General features: G+C 39.4%; 2 protein-coding genes across 2 annotated transcripts; one reads left to right on the forward strand and one right to left on the reverse strand.

The window, feature by feature from the left end:
- Nucleotides 1-2,190: 2,190 nt before the first annotated feature.
- HSPE1 (heat shock protein family E (Hsp10) member 1) lies at nucleotides 2,191-6,035 on the reverse strand. Its single transcript, XM_020993621.2, has 4 exons — nucleotides 5,758-6,035; nucleotides 4,610-4,774; nucleotides 2,515-2,604; nucleotides 2,191-2,433 (listed from the first exon to the last, which is right to left on the reverse strand). Exons 1-4 carry the CDS (start codon nucleotides 5,758-5,760, stop codon nucleotides 2,383-2,385), a joined length of 309 nt encoding a protein of 102 aa, XP_020849280.1. The 5' UTR covers nucleotides 5,761-6,035; the 3' UTR covers nucleotides 2,191-2,382.
- Nucleotides 6,036-6,308: 273 nt separating this feature from the next.
- Nucleotides 6,309-18,539, forward strand: HSPD1 (heat shock protein family D (Hsp60) member 1). The gene is made up of 12 exons (XM_020993611.2): nucleotides 6,309-6,418; nucleotides 7,598-7,773; nucleotides 10,054-10,306; nucleotides 11,203-11,285; nucleotides 11,917-12,012; nucleotides 13,099-13,192; nucleotides 13,629-13,797; nucleotides 15,126-15,225; nucleotides 15,725-15,970; nucleotides 16,265-16,439; nucleotides 17,528-17,706; nucleotides 17,844-18,539. The coding sequence occupies exons 2-12, from the start codon at nucleotides 7,600-7,602 to the stop codon at nucleotides 17,994-17,996; spliced, it is 1,722 nt and encodes a 573-aa protein (XP_020849270.1). The 5' UTR covers nucleotides 6,309-6,418; nucleotides 7,598-7,599; the 3' UTR covers nucleotides 17,997-18,539.
- The last annotated feature ends 761 nt before the right edge of the window (nucleotides 18,540-19,300 follow it).

Genomic DNA, 19,300 nt, shown 5'->3' on the forward strand with positions numbered 1-19,300 from the left:
ATCACCAGGTTAAGTAGTACAGAGAGAGAAGGTCCAGGACAGAACCCTGTGGACCACATATAATTAGAACATATGATCTGGATGAGGATCCAGCAGAGACTGAGTAGTTAGAAAAGGTAGGAGAACCAGGAGAGTGATGCCTCCAAAACCTAGAGAGAATGGAGTATCAAGGAGAGGGTGATCAATAGTTTCAAAGGCTATGGAGGGGTTAAGAATGCAAATGAGGAAATAGATAAGATTGCTTGTTCTCTACTCAAGTTTTTAAAAATAAGATGAATCGGGGCAGTTAGGTGGTGCAGCAGATGGAGCACTGGGCCTGAATTCAAATCCGGCCTCAGACCAAACACTTGACACTTACTAGCTGTATGACCCTGGACAAGTCACTTAACCCCAACTGACTAAAAAAACAAAAACAAAAAAAAATAAGATGAATCACATTTACTCTTACCTCTTCAGACACACTTACATTCAAGGTATTAACAAGACTTAAAATAATTTAATGAAAGCTTACATGCACAAATGTTCTAAGTGGAAAACCTATTTATTACAATTGAAACGACCCTTTAAATAACTTTTTATCCAGTATTTTTTTTCTTCCTTCTTTTCAGAGGAAAAATGAAAATACCAGCACACTGTTCTAGAACTGAAGGTTACCTCTGTCAAGCAGTCCTGTGTAAATTTTTTTCAATCTGCTCTAGTCAAGCAACTTGAGGAACTTTCTTCTCACCATTAAGTACCAAAAAACCCAAAACAAAACAGGATAAAATATATCAAACCTCTATGACTATCTTCTCTTGCCTAGCTAATGAAAAACTTAAGTGTTTGAAACCAGATTTTTAAGATCTGGATAGAATTATGTGACTAAGTTACCATTTTTTAACCATAAACTTTTTGTTTAGAAAATGAGAGGGAAGAAGTAATGGGCCTATGAATTCAAGTTGAGAAATGAGTTATAAAAATGAGCCCTTTGCACTTTTGGATGGAAACACATCCATTCATCTTTTAGGACTTACAAGGACTTTAATGAGAAAAGACTTAACATACTATCATGGAAATACTAAAATTTATGATTTCAAATGAAATCATTTTTTACTGACACCAAGGAAACATCTTACTTAAATTCTCTAAACTGCCATCCTTCTTATTGGAATGTGGCTGATCCAGATCATTTTTATTCACAGGGTCAAGGACTGCATTCCAGTCCCAGTTAGTCATCTCACACTTGGCTGGCATTGGTTAGAAGATGTGCTTCCCAGCAAAAATTCCTTACCACTACTATAAGCAAACACATTATGTCAACTTCCATATGAATAGGACAGAACATCTAGTATGCTAATCCAACTGTCATGTTAAAAGCATAGCAGCAGTGCACACTGACACCACCAAAACAGTGCTCAATGTGGCTCATCTTAGCCCCACTAAAATACAATCTTACCAAGAAATAATTTTCCTGTTGGTTACACCACTATCCTTGGTAGTTAAGACCACAGAATAATAGCAGTTAACATTTACATGGTGCTTGACGGGTTGCAAAGAACTTCACATGATTTCTTAAACATTCCTTACAGCCTTGTGAAGTACCTTTGTCATCCTCATCTTAGATGAGGCAGAAATTAAACTACCTAACCTAGGTCACACAGCTAGTGTCTGAGCAAGGCTTTGAACTCAGTTGTCCAATTCTAGTGTTCTATCCACTATACCACTTAGCTGCCTCCCCGCCTTCCCCACTTTATTTATTTAAACAATCTAATGATAGTTTCAGTATGTTGGAACTAAATTACTCATAAGAGCTTCAAATAATTGCACTCAGTCCACCAAAAATTTAAATTATCAAATCTTAGCAGATAATTTTCTGAAAGTAAATCTACCTAGGAAAAGTAAACTTTTCCTAACTAAAACCTTTTGAGATGAAAACTGCTTTGCTCAGTAAAAATAAGTTAGCAGTAAAGATCTACTAAAGTAGTAGTTATTTCAACAATGTAAACTTGCTATTTTTAGAAAGTTAAAATGTTGCTATTTAAGACTTGGTTTACATAATCCAGCTAAGACGAATGTTACTGTTTATTCTTGTTTTTAATCAGATACAATTATAACAAAGCTAAAGGCAAAGCCCTAATTTTTAAGTCTTTCAACTCTTACTCTACAGAAGTATGAGATTAAAATAACATGTCAGAGAATTAACACATGAAATATAGTTAACTATCCATTTTACATTTTTTATTTGGAAATGTTCATATTGATGCAAAGAAATTGGATTTTAGAGACACAAGATATCTATTTATTATAAAACAAGAGACCTGGAAATTATTTACATGATGAAACAAAAGATTTCAGAACTTCAGTGGAATGGGCAATTTTCATGACGCCACTTCATTAGTGATTTCAGTCCACGTATTTCCCCAGAATGTCACTATCTCTAAATAAGAAATAGTCCTGCAAATAAAAAAAGGTATGTTAGTTAATTCTGCTAGCAAGAACTACTTAACTCATTTAAATAAGTTATATTAAACAAACCTTGTCTTCTATAACAACTTTGGTTCCACCATATTCTGGAAGAAGAACTTTATCTCCAACTTTCACACTAACTGGTTGAATTTCTCCACTCTATAAAATGGAAAAAAGAAAAAAGTTAGTAAATACATCTTATTTGCCCAACTTTTGCATTAAAGTTATTAAATCAATATAAAGATACTTTTGTGGCTAGCATATTTTAATTTTACAAGATCTGTGATTTCAAAACTAGTTCTTAAACCTAAAAGCCAAAGGATTTATCTTTAACATGAGAACTATGCACTTTAGTCACACAAAAACATTTAAATTTCAGAAGCTCTCAATGAACTTTATACCACAAGTTAAACATTAAATTAAACAAACCTACTCAGAGGCTTCTCTGAAGTACCCTGACCACAAGTCCTTTCTTTTTATAAGACAACTCAAGAGCTTAAGAACAGTCAAAAATTCTGGTGACAATTTTAATCTGTATTCTTATTCAAATTTAAGGAACTTATTTTATGTAAAATAGAGTACCAATTAAAGTTAAGCAATGGGCTGAATTCACCACTTTTCTTATTTTGACATAATAGCCTGAAATAAGGTTAAGAGAACAAAGGAGAAGGAAATTAAGGGTGCAATCTTCTAATCAAACAGAAAGCAAGATAAACAGATTTCAGTAGGGAACAATAAGGTTGTGAAACACTACCCTCTGGCCTTCTGAAAAGCTTGCCAGCACTTTCCTTTTGTAATCAGGTTCTATCTGGGATCTTGGGCAAATAAACTTCTCTGAATCTGTTTTCCCTTGTATAAAATAAAAGGGTTCAATTACAAGATTAATTTAATTAGACAGCAGTCTAGTTCTTGGAGTCAGGAAGACCTAAGTTCAAATCCAACCTCAGATACTTGTATTCCCTGGATAGGTCACTTAACCTCTTTCTGCCTTTCTTCAAATATAAAATGTGTTTAATAATAGGCCTTACCTTCCAGGGTTATTGTGAGGATCAAATGAGATAATATTTGTAAGGTACTTAACACAGTGCCAGAAACATAGTAAGTACTTAATAAATGTGTGTTCCCTTCCTATAAGTTTCCATATAGCCCTAAAATTTGAGATTCAATGATGTTTCAATACTTAGACCATTTGGACTTTAGTATACTCTTTTGAGTATAAACTTAAGAAAATTAACTCTTCCTAACCAAAAAATAGAAAACTAGAATTTCCCTCTAAAGACAGCTTGGAATAATAAACACAAAAAGCATAATTAAAATGCAGGTCACATGGCATAGTGGAGTTCTTCCTCAGGACACTTGTACAGTCTCACTAGCTATAATCCAAGTACAAACCACAACATCTAAGAACCTCAATTCAGTTTGTTTATCTATAAGTAGGGGATAATAGTTATCTTGTCCATCCCATCACTCCCTTATATTATTTATGGTATTTTTACTAGTTTATGATATGTAAAAATATGCTACCTTTGAAATTCAGGTGTAGTACAAAATTAAGTAATGACAACTTTACTGGAAGAGTTGTGGTTCTCCAATAAAATGTCAGTCAACAAGCATTTATTAAAAGTATATTATGTGCTGAGCAATGAGAATATGGAGGCAAACCTCCAGTCCCCTGACCTCAAGGAGCCCAGTGTTTAATGGGGAAGAGAACATACAAAAATTGTACCAAGAACTGTTAGCAGAAGGTGAATCTTGAGGGTATGGGTGAAGAGACTGAGAAAGGCCTCTTCCAGATGGGGATATTTGAGCTGAGTCTTGAAGAAGCAAGGAACTAAGGGAGTCTATTCACAGGATCAAGTGAAAAAGAACTAGATGCCTAATTTTTATCAAGATCAGAAATGAGAAAAACACTATAACCACAACCTTCTGGGCTATTTCCTATGAGTGACAATCTACATACAGATACTCTTCATTAAAAGAAACTGTACGCAGTTGGTTAAGACTTTTATGGTATTTTATTTGGAGGACCTGAGGAAGATTGGAATACAATAGGCTAAGTAATAATACCTGAACTAGCTGTCTATTCACCATATATTTGGTCATTATAAATTAAATTGTTAGGCTACTTCTCTCATGGTAGTTAAACTAGTAAGTCTGGATTTACCTTTCCTTTAGATCCTGATCCAACAGCTACCACGGTTGCCTGTAATACTTTTCCTTGAGATTTTTCTGGAAGCATAATACCTCCTTTGGTAACAGTCTCAGCTGCACTCCTTTCAACCAAAACTCGGTCAAGGAGGGGAAGAAACTTTCTAAAAGCCTGCCCTGCCTGTTGAGAGAGAAATTTGAGATTTTTTTCTTTAAAAAATAACAACAAAAACCCCTAGTCATTTCTCTTTGAAAGTAATCAAGAGGAGGCAATATTTCAGCCCAAATTTCCCCACTCCAAAGCACCCGTTTACCCGGGGGGGTGGTTCTCTAATCACCCCTCAAGTTCGATTCATTTGACCGAGGGCACGCTGTTCTCCCCCCCCATCACAGGTCAGAATGGCTACCAGTTCGACCTCTAGGTTTACGCAAGGTCAAAGCCTTTCATTTCTCTCCAACCTGATAGGGGAAGAGTGGGGGCGCTCTAGGGGTACAACCTGCACCCCATCCCGCCCCACCCCCCACCGGACCAGAGCCGCCAGGGCTGCAGACTCGGGCCGGACCCAGTAGGGCCCGCCTCCAGCCGCCCGGGCACGTGTCCGGTGCCCGGGGCACCAGACTCGCAGAGCGAAGAAAGTTGCCCCCATTCCTCCCCAGCCCTCTCAGCAAGGAGGGAATGAAAAGGGGGGAAGGGCTCCACGTGCTCCACAAGCTAGGGGCTCCCCAAATCAAGCTATTTCTTAAATCACTTTACTTTCCTCCCTGCGTCAGTTTCCTCGCCGGTAAAACAAGAGTTATCTATCTCCCAGAGTTGTTGAGGCTCAAATGAGAGTACCTAAGTACAGCGCTTTGCAAAGCTTGGAGCGCTACATACGTGCTAACTACTGTTATACACCCTCCCGAATGTCTTGGCGCAGTTTACAGCATCCGTGGCTTAAAATGCACTAACACTTCCCAGGACATCCCGAATCGTTATTAAGATGATCGTGACTGCATCGGTAAAAGGACGTGGCCACTTGTGGTTCAAATAACTGTCAACGGTCGGTCGGCCGGCCAGGCCGCCGACCTGCCCTGAGGGTCCTGCCCCGCGAAAGGGGAGGACGGAAGGCTTCGGCGACGGCCGTAGCTGGCGCATTGCAAGGAGGCCGCGAGGGCCGGACTCACCATGGCTCCCGCAGTGCCCCGCAGCTGTCGCTCTAGCTCAATCCGCTCCCTCCGAACCTCCCCGGGCGCCGGTAGACTCGCAAGCCTGTCCGTGAAACACGTGAACGTCCTAAGACGGAGACTGGCTGCCGCGCAGGCGCGCCCCCGCCTCCTATTTTGCCCAAGCCCTGGATGCGTCGGAAGCAGAGGCCGCTACGCGAAGTGCTATTCGTCCTTTAGGCCGCTACTCAGATCCGCCCACGGGAAGGGGAAATAGGAGAAGCTCTTTCTGGGGTTTTCTACACTGCCGGACTCCGGTAAAATAAATCCCTCCATACCCCCCAGGAAATGACGCAACTTTACCCTTGACCCGTGGCTACAGTGGCGCGTTCCAGAAAGTTCTGGAAATGTGGAGGTCCCAGGAACGAGCCTAAAACATTTCCTGTGGTTCTAGCTCCTCCCTAGCCTGGCCCGTGAGTGTAGGGAGGGGCGGAGCCCGGTATGGCTCATGCGGATTGCGGGGCCCAGAGGGGGCGGTTGGTAGGGGGTGGAGGTGCCATCCGCACATGTGGTGCAGTGGAGGGGGCGGGGCCTGGGACTCTTTGCCGTGTGCGCCCCATACGTGTGTCCCTCACTCGTTGCTGCCGATCTGCATCGTGCGCTTGTCCGCCTGCCCCCGCAGGTATACTTGGGTCTGTCTCGCGCTTCCCTTCCCTATCCCAGCCCTGCCCCCCCTGGTTCTTTGTTTCCCCGCCGAAGAGCCTGGCGCGTGGACGGCGGAAGAGAGCCCTTTCTCTGCACGCGCCAGCCCCCCGGGCTTCTCTTTAAGTGCTCTCCCCTCCAAGCTGGGGGGCGCTGCTTCAGCGCGCGGGAGGGCCTGGACCGGCTGCGGAAATGGCGGCGGCCGTCGTGGAGGCGCGACCCTGGCGGGGGGAGCAGGGCCGGGGTGGGGCCGAGTCGCTGGGGGCTGGCGGAATCCTGCGGCCCTCCTCTCCTCCGAGCGTCGGGCTCCGGGCTAGCGCGTTCGGGGGCTAGGCCCGGCCTCTATCCTCTCTGCTCCTAGGCATCCTTTTTCCTTCTGGGGGGCAGCGGAGGGGGACGGGGGGCTCCCGCTCCGGGATCCTGGGGGGTGGGCCACGGGCCACGGTCAGGTCTGCCCCGGCACGATTCTGGTTGGGGGGGGGGTCTCGGCTGGGGGCAAAAAGGGATGGTCGGCAGCCCGTGTTCGTGCAGCTCTGCTCTTCCTACAGCAGAGGGAGGAATGATGGGATCGTTGACCTTGTACCATGTGTCCTGATGGAAAGACATGTGGCCGGGTGCGGGGGCTGGCGGCCCCTGCTCTCCGAGTCTCAAATGTGTCTCACGCTGATACTGTTTCGACCGTATGGATACAAGGAGACTATCCTCCCGATGGGCGTTCTGCTATGTCAGGGATTTTCTCTCTAACCCCTCGACCTGGCTTTCTATCATTGCTTTCACATGGAGTTCCTCTTGTGTTCCTCTCGCCTTTAATTCATTCTTGGGGCATGTGGGAAGCGCATTACCAGCTAGTGCAGAAATAAAGATTAACTCTGGTTTTTACTTGGAGGCTAAAGGAGGAATGCGAATTTAGGTGGGTCTGTATGGTGTAGGGGAGCTGAGGACCTGGTGTTAGGGGCCAAGGCTAGAATGTGGCTTTAGATGTAGCAGTAGTCGGGTCCTCGCTGCTGGTAGTGGCACTACTAGAGAAATGCTTTCAGATGTTGGGGAGGCTCTTGTGCAATGGGCGCCTACCACTTTATATTTCTTTCAACAGGTGGCACAGTCGAGCCACAGGGAATCTAGAGCATTCGAACTGATCTAAATGATTTCATTTTTCTAGAAATGCTCCGGTTGTCTACAGTCCTTCGTCAGATAAGGCCAGTGTCTAGGGCACTGGCCCCCCACCTGACACGTGCTTATGCTAAAGACGTCAAATTTGGAGCAGATGCCCGAGCTTTAATGCTTCAAGGTGTAGATCTTTTAGCTGATGCTGTTGCCGTTACTATGGGGCCAAAGGTATCAGTATCCTTTTTTTCCCTCCTTAAAACTGTCTTGGATTGAATAAGAATGTATGAGAAGTTTTATATTGCTAAGGGAGCTAAGAGTAAGGTTTTACATTTAGCGGGTAACTTCAAGTAAGCACTTTTTTACTGAACTGATTAAGTCAGGTAAGGCTCAAAACTGCCTCAGCCAGATTTAATTAGGTGGCTTCCTCTTGATTCTCAGTTTTCCCATTTTCACGATTTTATTAAACTGGATAGGAGTCGTTTGCTTTACCCAGTAATGAAGAGGCAGTTCATAACTCCGGCAAAACTAACCTGGTTTGTGTTTAAACTTTGGCTCAAATCCTGATAGCCTGAACTCTCATGGTTAGGGAGTGAGGGGGAAAAGTATAATAAACCTTTATTTGCAGGCTTTGTCATGTAAAGAAAACTTTTGCTGCTTTGTATTTTTTTTTTAGCCTTTTGATAACATTAATGTAACTTGAGTGTGTGATGCTGACTTCAGGAGATGGGAAATTGGGTCAGTGGAAGGACAGATTGTAGGCAAGATACTTAGGGAAATTGTTTTTTGTTTAATTACAGGAAATCTTCCTTTTTAGTAGATTATGATTGTAATCATAGGCAGTTATTTAAGTGGGTAGAATTGTTATCTTGGGGGAGACTTTGATTTTATTTAATATGTCCAACTAAAATTTAGGAATTGAATTTAGTACTAGTGTCCAGAGATCCATATAATTATAAGTGAGGTTATCTCCCACTTGTGGAGAAGGGTGTGGCATCATAGTATTTTCACTTGTTTTGCAAATCATTTCCATCAGTGATCTATAAAAAAAGACCTTGGACATGGTAGCTATTCATAGAAGAGTTTACAGATAGCTAAAATTTGATCAGTTCTGGTATTAGTTAAATGCAATAAAGAATAAATATGATTCCTCCACATTAAACAGATGAAAGACCAATGTTCTCTCAATCATGCAAAGAATCTCACTTAGGCATGGGTGATACATAACACTATGATAGCTGGAAGGGACCTTAAAAGTCATCTAGTCCAGCGCTGAAGGGATCTGGAGTGGAAAAAGAAGCCTTGAATTTCAGCCCCCTTGTTTAATAGGTGAAGCAACTGAAGCCTAGAAAGTGAGGTGACTTACCTGAGTGATTCCAGTAGGCCCGAGGAGCCAAAATGGAGCCTGCAAAACTCCAGTGTGGCTCAAACCAATTAAAATGGAATTGGGAAATATTTAACAAAATAAATAAAAATACAACAGATAATATTAATTTGTCATTTTCTAAGTGTGCTAGTGATTCCTTTTTATTTAAGTTTGATCCTGCTGATATAGGCCATAAGTGGCAAAATCAAAATCTTTTCATCAGTTCAGGAATCTTCTGGTTCTTTGAACTCTGTGTTTTTAACTATGGATTAATATTCTATTACATTCATATACCATATGCTGCCAGTTTCTTGACATTTCTGGAGTTGAGTTTCCTCACCTTTAAAATGAGAGTGTTGGACTAGATGGATGACTGGGAGTCATAGATTTAGAGCTGGAAGGAACTATTGAGGCCGTCTAGTTTACTCTATAGGACAAAGAAACCTAGTTCTAAAGAGCTAGGATTTGAGCTCAGATCTCAGATCAATCCTGGGCACTTTCCACTACCCCAGTTTTAAGGCTAGAAGGTAAGAGCCTTGAAAGTAGGGATTGTTTCTTTACTTTAGGTTGTTAGGAATGATGTGATCTATTTTCTTTTTTTCTTTTTCTTTTTTTGGCAGTTGGGGTTAAGTGACTTGCCCAGGGTCATACAGCTAGTAAGTGTCAAGTGTTTGGTCTGAGGCTGGATTTGAACTCAGGTCCTCCTGACTTCAGGGCCGGTGCTCTATCCACTGCACCGCCTAGCTGCCCAGATCTATTTACTTTTCAAAGGGATAAAATATGAATGGTTTGGGTAGGCACTAATAATCACTAAATTTACACTTGATGCCACCTAGTGGTACTGTCCAAGATTTGTGCCCTTGTTAAGCTTCAGAGGGAAGGTCAGTTTGATTGTATGCTGGAGCTTTGCCAAGCCTCTCCTTGGGAACCATGATTTGGGATTGAATTATTAGTGAGGCAATATGATAATAGACTTTCTGGTGGTATATCTGGTACCTTGGAGTGTTTCCAAGTAGATATACTTTTACATCTTTTTTTTGTGATATTGCTCTTCATAGTTTATATAAAATTGTTCTATTTCTCTTTGGACCTGCTTTTGGAGGGAATGCACGTGACTATCGCATTCAATATTCTTGTGTTCCTAGGGAAGAACTGTGATCATTGAACAGAGTTGGGGAAGTCCCAAGGTAACAAAAGATGGTGTGACTGTGGCAAAAGCGATTGACTTGAAGGACAAATATAAAAACATTGGTGCCAGGCTAGTTCAGGATGTTGCCAATAATACAAATGAAGAGGCTGGGGATGGCACTACCACTGCCACAGTCCTTGCACGATCCATTGCTAAGGAAGGCTTTGAGAAGATTAGCAAAGGAGCAAATCCAGTGGAAATCAGGAGAGGTAAGACTTAATGTAATTGTTGCAATGCATTTAAATATTAATGAGTTGTCCATTTAGGAAAATTAACCATTGGCTAATTCACTTGAAAGCATGTTCATTTTTATTTTATCTGTGATTCAATTTTGATTTTTAACTTTGGCTATATTATATCAGGGCTAAAGTAATAAAAAATAAATGTAAATTCTTTAGTTTTGATTTGACTGTCCTTGAAATAAGCAGGAGAGTGAGCTTAAAAAGAAAAGAAAAGCTGCCAGTATTGGTGATAATTGGTCAATGTGGCTTATTATTTTTGTCAGTCTCCTTTGTAGAATGATTTTTTTAAAAATTAGTTTTGTCAATGCATAACTATTAAAGCATTTTGGTTCTACTCAGATTTTAAAATACGTCTTGGGTACAAGTTGCTTTAAATGTGGCTTTTTTTTTTTTGACTTTGATTCTTTGAGGCAGATGCCTAAATCCTGGGGGTCTCTGGATTAAAGGGTATAGACATTTTAGTTACTTTGTATAATTCCACATTTTTGAACCAGTTCACATAGCCACCAGAAGTATGTTGGTGTGCCTGGTTTTCCATAATCTCTCTACCATTGTGAGTATTCTTATCTTCTGTCATCTTTTCCAGTTTACTGGATATAAGATGAATTTTCTGGGTTTTATTTTCATTTCTTAGTCACTTAGATCAGTCATTTGTATTAAAGATTGAGAACTGTTTGTTCATATCCTTTGACTGATTATCCATTGAGTCCTTTATTATATCTTATTGAAAATACCCTTGATGTCTCAAGACTGGCACAGAAGCAACATGTAGGCTTCTTAAAGACTTTAATTTCTTACCAGCTTCATGAAACTAATTGTTGGCTCAAAATAAATATTATAATAACAAACTACTTTGGATTCAGGTGTGATGTTGGCTGTTGATGCTGTCATTACTGCGCTTAAGAAGCAGTCTAAACCTGTCACAACACCTGAAGAAATTGCTCAGGTAGGCATTCTTAGTAAGCTGGCTACATTGTGGTAACAACTATAATCTATTAAAAGTAAAATCGGGGGCAGCTAGGTGTCACAGTGGACAGAGCACCCTCCCTGAAGTCAGGAGGACCTGAGTTCAAATGTGACCTCACACCAAACACTTGACACTTACTAGCTGTGTGACCCTGGGCAAGTCACTTAACCTCAATTGCATTAAAAAAAAAGTTGCTATCATTTTACTTCATGTTGGTCAAGCTAAGAACACTCAGTGCAAATTTCAAGTTTCATTGTATTTGCCTTTTTACTTCCAATTTGGGTGTGATATGATGGATTCACATTTTAGCCCCAGGTTGATTTTGGTACTTGGGGTTATTCTGACTGAAATAATAAATTAGCCTCTCTTGAATGGCAAAGAAAAAATTTTAATTCTAAATAAATGTAGGTACATTGTAGTGTAGGGGTTATGTTTAGGGAACAGGTCTCTAGTTAAACTTTTCCTTAGTGCTTCATTTCATAATGACAATACATTTGTGGTTTGGGGGGGTGTTTTAATGGTGGGTGGTTTAAAAACAGGATTAATGTTGCCAGGGCCAAAGTGGGTTGTTTGTTGACAATTTGAAATACTAACTTGATTTACCTTTTAGGTTGCTACAATTTCTGCAAATGGAGACCGAGAAATTGGCAACATAATATCTGATGCAATGAAAAAGGTTGGACGGAAGGGTGTCATCACAGTAAAGGCAAGTTACGATGAGTCTTTATTGGGATGGGTAAAAAAAAATTTTTTTAATGTTGTATAGATTGTTGATTCTTGTGTACTTGATTCAGTAGTGCCCCTAACACATGGTAGGAACCTAATAAAGGCTTGTTATTTGACAGCCCAATGCCATCAAGACAAACTTATTTGAAAGTAGTCTTTAGTTTACAGTAGTGTAAGTAAATCATATACCAAGATCAAGTTTGCTTTTCTTTGTGACCAGTGGTATGCAAAGCTAACGGATTGTTCAGACTTTGGTCTTGTTAACACTTGTTCTCTTGAAACACTGACTGGCTCTGATGGTTAGAGGAAAAAGTCATTTTTTATCATTTTAATATTCCATTGAGTATCAATAACATGCCTCTTAAGAATTCTGCTCCAGTTAGGCTTGTTGAAAGGAGCACTTTGTGAATACTTTGAAAACGGCACAACCAGTGGATAATTCTTTTACATTTTTTTAACAGGTGTAATAACTAGAAACCTCCCCCCCCTTCTGAATTCTGCCATTGTATTTATCTATTCATGGTATTCTTGTGGTAAAATTAGATTGTATCACATTGGTTTAGCCAGTCCCCAATTCTTTATGTCCAATTTGCTATTTCAGATTATGCTACTCAAGAATATTTTTTGTATTGTGTTTCACCTTTTAAGAATGTTCTGAAGAGAGGCAGCTAGGTGGCGCAGTGGATAGAGCACTGGCCCTGAAGTCAGGAGGACCTGAGTTCAAATGTGGCCTCAGATCAAATGCTTGACACTTACTAGCTGTGTGACCCTGGGCAAGTCACTTAACCCCAATTGCCTAAAAAAAAAATGTTCTGAAGAAATAACCCTGTTAAAATCTCTGGATCATAGGGCATAACTATATTATAGGGGGGTTTTGTATGTTGATAATCAAAAAAATTATACAAATCCAATCCTACCACTAGTTTGCTTGTTTATACATAGCCTTAGTGGGCTAATTTTTAATTGCATGTTGTTTAGATTTTTTCCCCTAATTTTGGTTACTCTCTTAATTCTTGTGTATGTTTGCTTTCCACTATATTCATAGTTTACATTTTCATATTTTCAGGATGGAAAAACATTGAATGATGAATTGGAAATTATTGAAGGCATGAAGTTTGACAGAGGCTATATCTCTCCATATTTTATTAATACAGCTAAAGGTAAATAATGTGTGATCTCTGACATTTAAAGGCATATATGGGCTGTATAATCTGAACTGTGTCATGTACATTGGCTGTGACATTTCTGGAGGAGTATTTTTGCATTTAGGAAATGTGGGGGGAAATACTTGGTTAAAATAGCAAGCTAAGTCATTTTAATTAGGGGAAAGGTGGGTTTGGGGAAAGGGTGAAGAAAATGGCAGAGTGGATTGGGGAGGATAAACTGAGAAGCTGAAAAATGAATTCTTTTTACAAGTGGACTAAAATAAATTTATTTAGCAGTCTTCCTATGGGCACTTGCCTGAGTTAGATCATAAACTGTAACTTATTTAACATAATTTATTACACATCAAATTTATGGGGATAGTAGGTAGTCACATTAGATAAATAGTAAAATTCCATAATTTGCGTACATTTGTCTTGTTACATCATACAGGTCAGAAATGTGAATTCCAGGATGCCTATGTTCTCTTAAGTGAAAAAAAGATCTCTAGTGTCCAGTCTATTGTACCTGCACTTGAAATTGCAAATGCTCACCGTAAGCCTTTAGTCATAATTGCTGAAGATGTTGATGGAGAAGCACTAAGTACACTGGTTTTGAACAGGTAATGAGGCATGGATATTTGAAGACTCTACTCTAGAGAGAGCCATTAACCCAACTGTACTGCTAGGTGTTGGATCTTAAATCTTAAGTCCCATTGCAATTTTTCATGGGTTTTTTTTAATGGTAAAGCAGTGAAGGGGCAGCTAGGTGGCGCAGTGGATACAGCACTGGCCCTGGAGTCAGCAGGACCTGAGTTCAAATCAGGCCTCAGACTGAACACTTAACACTTACTAGCTGTGTGACTCTGGGCAAGTCACTTAACCCCAATTGCCTAAAAGCAAAAAAAAAAAAGCAGTGAAAAACTCATAGATACAGAAAATGCACAGGTATAAAAATAGTGGTGTTAACTTTGAACTACAAGAAAGCCTGATTTTGTCATCTGAGGTCTAATTAGATGTTCATTTGGTATACTTGTAGTTGATGCTTTGCATTTATCTTGCCAAGTTTCCCCATTAATTTCAAGGCAGCCAATTTAATGATTAATAAAATATGCTTAGTAAACTGCTTTAACATTTTTATACGTTGAACATGAAAAAGGCTTGATGGGGAGGCAGTTGAGTATAGTAGAAATAATACCAATGTTGAGGGCCTGGGTTCAAGAAATTGTCTGGACTCTGAAACCCATGACTACTCATTTTTGTTATAATAAGTATAGTATTAGGAGTTTTACTGACAAAGTTGTCATAGTATAGTAGGCAGAGAGGCTTGGAGTCAAGTCCTGTTTCTTAGAGGGCTAGCCATGTAACCATGAACACGTTATTTTAACCTTGTTGTCCTGGGCAGCTTTTTTTTTTTTTTTGGCTAGGCAGTGACTTGCCCAGGGTCACACAGCTAGTGTTATGTGTCTGAGGCCAGAATCCCTGAATCCAGGGCCGATACTCTATCCACTGTGCCACCTTTTTTCTGAAAAAGGACCAAAAAAAAAAAGACTTCTTTGATCTCTCATTTTATGAAATCAGAGGTCTAGACAAAAAACAGATTTTCATTTTATATTATGTTAACATTTTGAGTAAGCATTCTGGACTAGAATTTGTACAAACCAAACATGTAGAAAATGAATTTTGATGGAACATACCAAATACATTGTGTGCCATGCTGTCATGTATAGTCAGCGTGATCTTGGTGCTAAAAATGGTCTTGGGTCTTCAGGGTTTCAAGGGTTTGATCTCTGGGATTTGCTGGCCTCACAGCTTTGTTTTTAATACATTGTGGCTAGCAGCCCTTATTATTGAGAGGAGTAAGAGGCAATAAAACCGCATCTGAAGAATGCAAACTGAGTTTCTTTACTGGTAGTCCTAAAACATTCTTGTAACATTTCTGTGTTGGTAGGCTAAAAGTTGGGCTGCAGGTTGTTGCAGTAAAAGCTCCAGGATTTGGTGACAACAGGAAGAACCAGCTTAAGGATATGGCTATTGCTACTGGTGGTACAGTAAGTAAAATAGCTTAACGTCAATAAGGACTAGGGATACAGGCACCCACAAAAATTTACATTTAATGTGATAAATCGTCTTTTAAAATATGTGCAGCGTGATATAGTAGAACAACTGGATTACTGTGGCTTGTATGTAATGGTATTTAATTATATTGAACTTGGAGTCTGAAGACTTGAATTTCTTTCTTTTTTGGGGGGTGGGGTGGGCTAGGCAGTGGGGTTAAGTGACTTGCCCAGGGTCATGAAGACCTGAATTTGATAAAAATCAAAACAGACTGTTTTTATGGTGGCAGGATGCCTAGTTTACATACTATCAAATTCTTTTTAGTCTGGACTTAGAACATCGCCCAGTTCTTTTGCAGACTAAATAGATTGATGTGTTCCAAATGAGCTTGATGTGATAGACAAAAGTTCTACTTTTGAGATTATTTTGAGATACTTTTGAGTAATGAAATTATTACTTAATATCTAGCATATTTCATCATAATTTTTACAGGTGTTTGGAGAAGAGGGATTGGCTCTGAATCTTGAGGATATTCAAGCTCATGACTTTGGAAAAGTTGGAGAGGTCATTGTGACAAAAGATGATGCCATGCTTTTGAAAGGAAAGGGTGAAAAATCCCAAGTTGAAAAACGTGTTCAAGAAATCATTGAACAATTAGAGGTTACCACTAGTGACTATGAAAAAGAAAAGTTAAATGAACGTTTGGCCAAACTTTCTGATGGAGTAGCTGTAATAAAGGTAAGACATACATGATGACCTAATTCAACCATGGAAATAGTTTGGACTGTTTCCTTTCTAATAGCAAGTTCCTCCTTTCACTGTTAGGTTAAATTGTCTGTGACTCCAAATAATGCAGCACAGAAAAAGTCTAAATGGGAAATTGGTTAAAAACTGATTCAGTACAGTTGATTAGGAGTTGGATAATGAAGTATCTTATTAGAAATATAAGAAGTTGACTTTATAAGTTTTTTTTTCCTTTGTGCTTTTTAATAATATGGTAATGTTTAACACTGAGTTTTCTTGTACTTTTAGGTTGGTGGAACAAGTGATGTCGAAGTGAATGAAAAGAAAGACCGGGTTACTGATGCACTTAATGCTACACGTGCTGCTGTTGAAGAAGGCATAGTTCTGGGAGGTGGCTGTGCATTGCTTCGATGCATTCCTGCCTTAGAAACATTAACTCCAGCTAATGAAGATCAAAAAATTGGTAAAGAATATCCTTACAAATTTGTACTTGAACTGGTGTTAACTGTCTTTATTGAGAATATACTATTCCTGTTGACAGAAGACAGAAAAAGTAAAGATATAATTAGAGATGATTAATATTCATTAGATACAGTTCTTAATAGTCTTAAGGTTGGAAAGGGTCTCAGAAGTCACTTAATCCAACATGAACAGGGAGGCTACATCAAAGTAGGTGTCACTATCTCCTGATACCATCCCATTTCACTTTTTGGGGAGTTTTATCTTGTCTTCAGTTGTGTTGCAGCACCTTTTCCCAAAGTACTTATTATACTCTACCCATGTTGAAATCTTGTTGTACCCTTTTTGTTTAGCATCTCTCTCAGCTTGGGTCACTTGCAGATTCAGTTAATATACTCCATCCATCTATGTTGTTAATAACAATTTTGACTAGAACAGGACCCTAAGGCCTCCAATTTGACAATCAGTACGTTAGTAGTGGGACATGATGTCTACTAATGTGGTCAGCTATAGTGTTAATGTTTTTAAGATAGGTGTTTTCTTTGGATTGGTGGTCATTCAACAGTGCTGAATACCTCTAATTGTACCTTCTAGTCCACTTTTCATCTTGTCTTTACAAAGATATCAGAAGACTTTAGTGCTTTGTTGAAACCTAGGTATGTTGTTACTGGCATTCTCTCCTGGTCTGCCAGTCCAAAAGAAAAAGGAAGTATGACTAGTTTCTGGGAGGAGAGGGTGTTGGAAAGGTGTGATCTAGTTGTATTTTCAGATATGTACTTTGTTGTATTATAATGGGATATATATAATGGCATAGTGAATAGAATACAGGACCTGAGTCAGCAATACCTGCTTTTGAATAGCCTCAGACACTAGCATTGTAAACCAGACAGGTCACTTAATCTCGGCCTGGGTTTCCTCATTTGTAAAATGATTATTAAAATAGCACCTACTACCTCAAGATTGTTGGGAGTGAAAAAAAATGAAATACTATACTTAAAATACTTTGCAAGTCTTAAGTGCTGTATATTAACTATTAATGATATTTGCTGTTATGAACTAAACTCAGTAGACTTTCTAATTTTCCTTCTATAGGAATAGAAATGATTAAGAAGACATTGAAAATCCCTGCAATGACCATTGCTAAGAATGCGGGTGTTGAAGGTTCATTGATAGTAGAGAAAATTTTACAAAGCTCATCAGAGATAGGTTACGATGCCATGCTTGGAGATTTTGTGAATATGGTTGAAAAAGGAATAATTGACCCAACTAAGGTAAACATTTTTAACTTCATCTTCACCATGTTTTTCCCAAGACACAGCAGAAATTCAAGGCTGTATAGAGAATGATTATCCAGGCTGGTGTTTGGAATACTTAGGAAAAATTAATATTTTAATTTTTTCCCCCCCAGGTTGTAAGAACTGCTTTGTTGGATGCTGCTGGTGTAGCTTCTCTGTTAACTACAGCAGAAGTTGTTGTTACTGAAATACCTAAAGAAGAGAAAGAACCTGGCATGGGAGGGATGGGTGGAATGGGCGGAGGCATGGGAGGCGGCATGTTCTAATTTCCTAGAATAATGCTCTATCATTATGATTTGTGATGCAAGCAAGACTCAAGGCAGTGTTCTTCGCTAACTTCAGAGAAGTCAGTTGGAGAAAGGACTGAAGTAAAGGCTGATGTTCAAGAAAATCACTATAACCATCAGTTACTGGTTTCAGTTGACAAAATATGTAATGGTTTACTGCTGTCATTATCCATGATACAGATAATTTATTTTGTATTTTTTGAATAAAGACATTTGTACATTCCTAATACTGGGTGCAAGATCCATGTACCGATGTTCTGCTTTCAACTTAAACCAGCTGAAGCAATTTTACTATTATTCTGTTAAATTGGAATTTTAGCATTTGCCATCACTAGAAGGAAAGTTCAGAAGCAGCCTTTCTGTGCAGACGAAGACTAATTAAAATTGTGTACAAAGTAGAGAAATACCAATTATGTGATGACCTTTGTGTAATAAAATTGTTTAAAGTTAATAATTGTATTATCTTATTCCTGTGTACTGGTAGAGCTAAAAGTATAAGAAAATAAAAACCCATTTACCAGATGTTGAAGTCTAAAAATTTGACCAAAATGTTGGTTTCATCTAAACAATACAAATATAAATGGAAAATTGGTAAGGTGAAATTTCATATTACCTGAGACTGGGATATGGTAAAATGTGGTACAGCGGAACAAACGCTGGACTCGGGGTCAGACCTGGGGGTTCAAATAATGATGACTGTACTTATGTTATTGGGTCCGTTTGTTAGTTACTAGAGAATGATTCACTATGTAAGCCATGAATACCAGGTTTGAGGTTCTCCACAGTGTGGCCCAATACCTATAGTCTTAATACTCCTATAAATATTCTAGCCACTAGTGTCCAAAACAAAACTTTATTCTCCTGCTCAATTCTCTCGTCCCAGAATCACTTACTTCTATATTACTATAGCTCTCTCCCTGATGATGTATTGGTAGGTAAGAGGGCCTGAGTGAGACTCTTGGCTCTGCCCCTGAGCAATTCATTTCAATGATTTGGGCCTCAATTTTTAAAGTAAGGGGGAAGAGGCCCTGCCCCCCCTTTTTTAAATAAGGGGAGGGAACAACATCTCTAGCTCCTCAAATATTAACTTCTGTAGTGCCTTCCCTAGTCACTTCTAAAAAATTAGTCATGCCTGCTTTCTTAAAGCACTTGAATTTTACTTTGCCTTGTCTTTAAGTACTTGCTGGTCCCTTTCTCTTCCTGTATGTACCAAGTTCCTTAGGGTAAGGAAGTTAACCTATTTGATGATCACTGAAATAATATAAAATGTACAGGTGCTAACA

This window comes from Phascolarctos cinereus, unplaced genomic scaffold (genome assembly GCF_003287225.1).
Source record: "Phascolarctos cinereus isolate Bilbo 61053 unplaced genomic scaffold, phaCin_HiC Scaffold_726;HRSCAF=1367, whole genome shotgun sequence".
Lineage (NCBI taxonomy): Eukaryota > Metazoa > Chordata > Mammalia > Diprotodontia > Phascolarctidae > Phascolarctos > Phascolarctos cinereus.

Excerpts from the sequence above, each read along its gene's own strand:
- HSPE1 (XM_020993621.2), bottom strand. Across the intron at positions 2,605-4,609 it reads GATCAGGATCTAAAGGAAAG|AGTGGAGAAATTCAACCAGT; the intron begins GTAAATCCAGAC and ends TCCATTTTATAG. Across the intron at positions 2,434-2,514 it reads AAGTTGTTATAGAAGACAAG|GACTATTTCTTATTTAGAGA; the intron begins GTTTGTTTAATA and ends TTTTATTTGCAG.
- HSPD1 (XM_020993611.2), top strand. The coding sequence starts at position 7,600 with ATGCTCCGGTTGTCTACAGTCCTTCGTCAGATAAGGCCAGTGTCTAGG. Across the intron at positions 7,774-10,053 it reads CCGTTACTATGGGGCCAAAG|GGAAGAACTGTGATCATTGA; the intron begins GTATCAGTATCC and ends TTGTGTTCCTAG. Across the intron at positions 12,013-13,098 it reads AGGGTGTCATCACAGTAAAG|GATGGAAAAACATTGAATGA; the intron begins GCAAGTTACGAT and ends TCATATTTTCAG.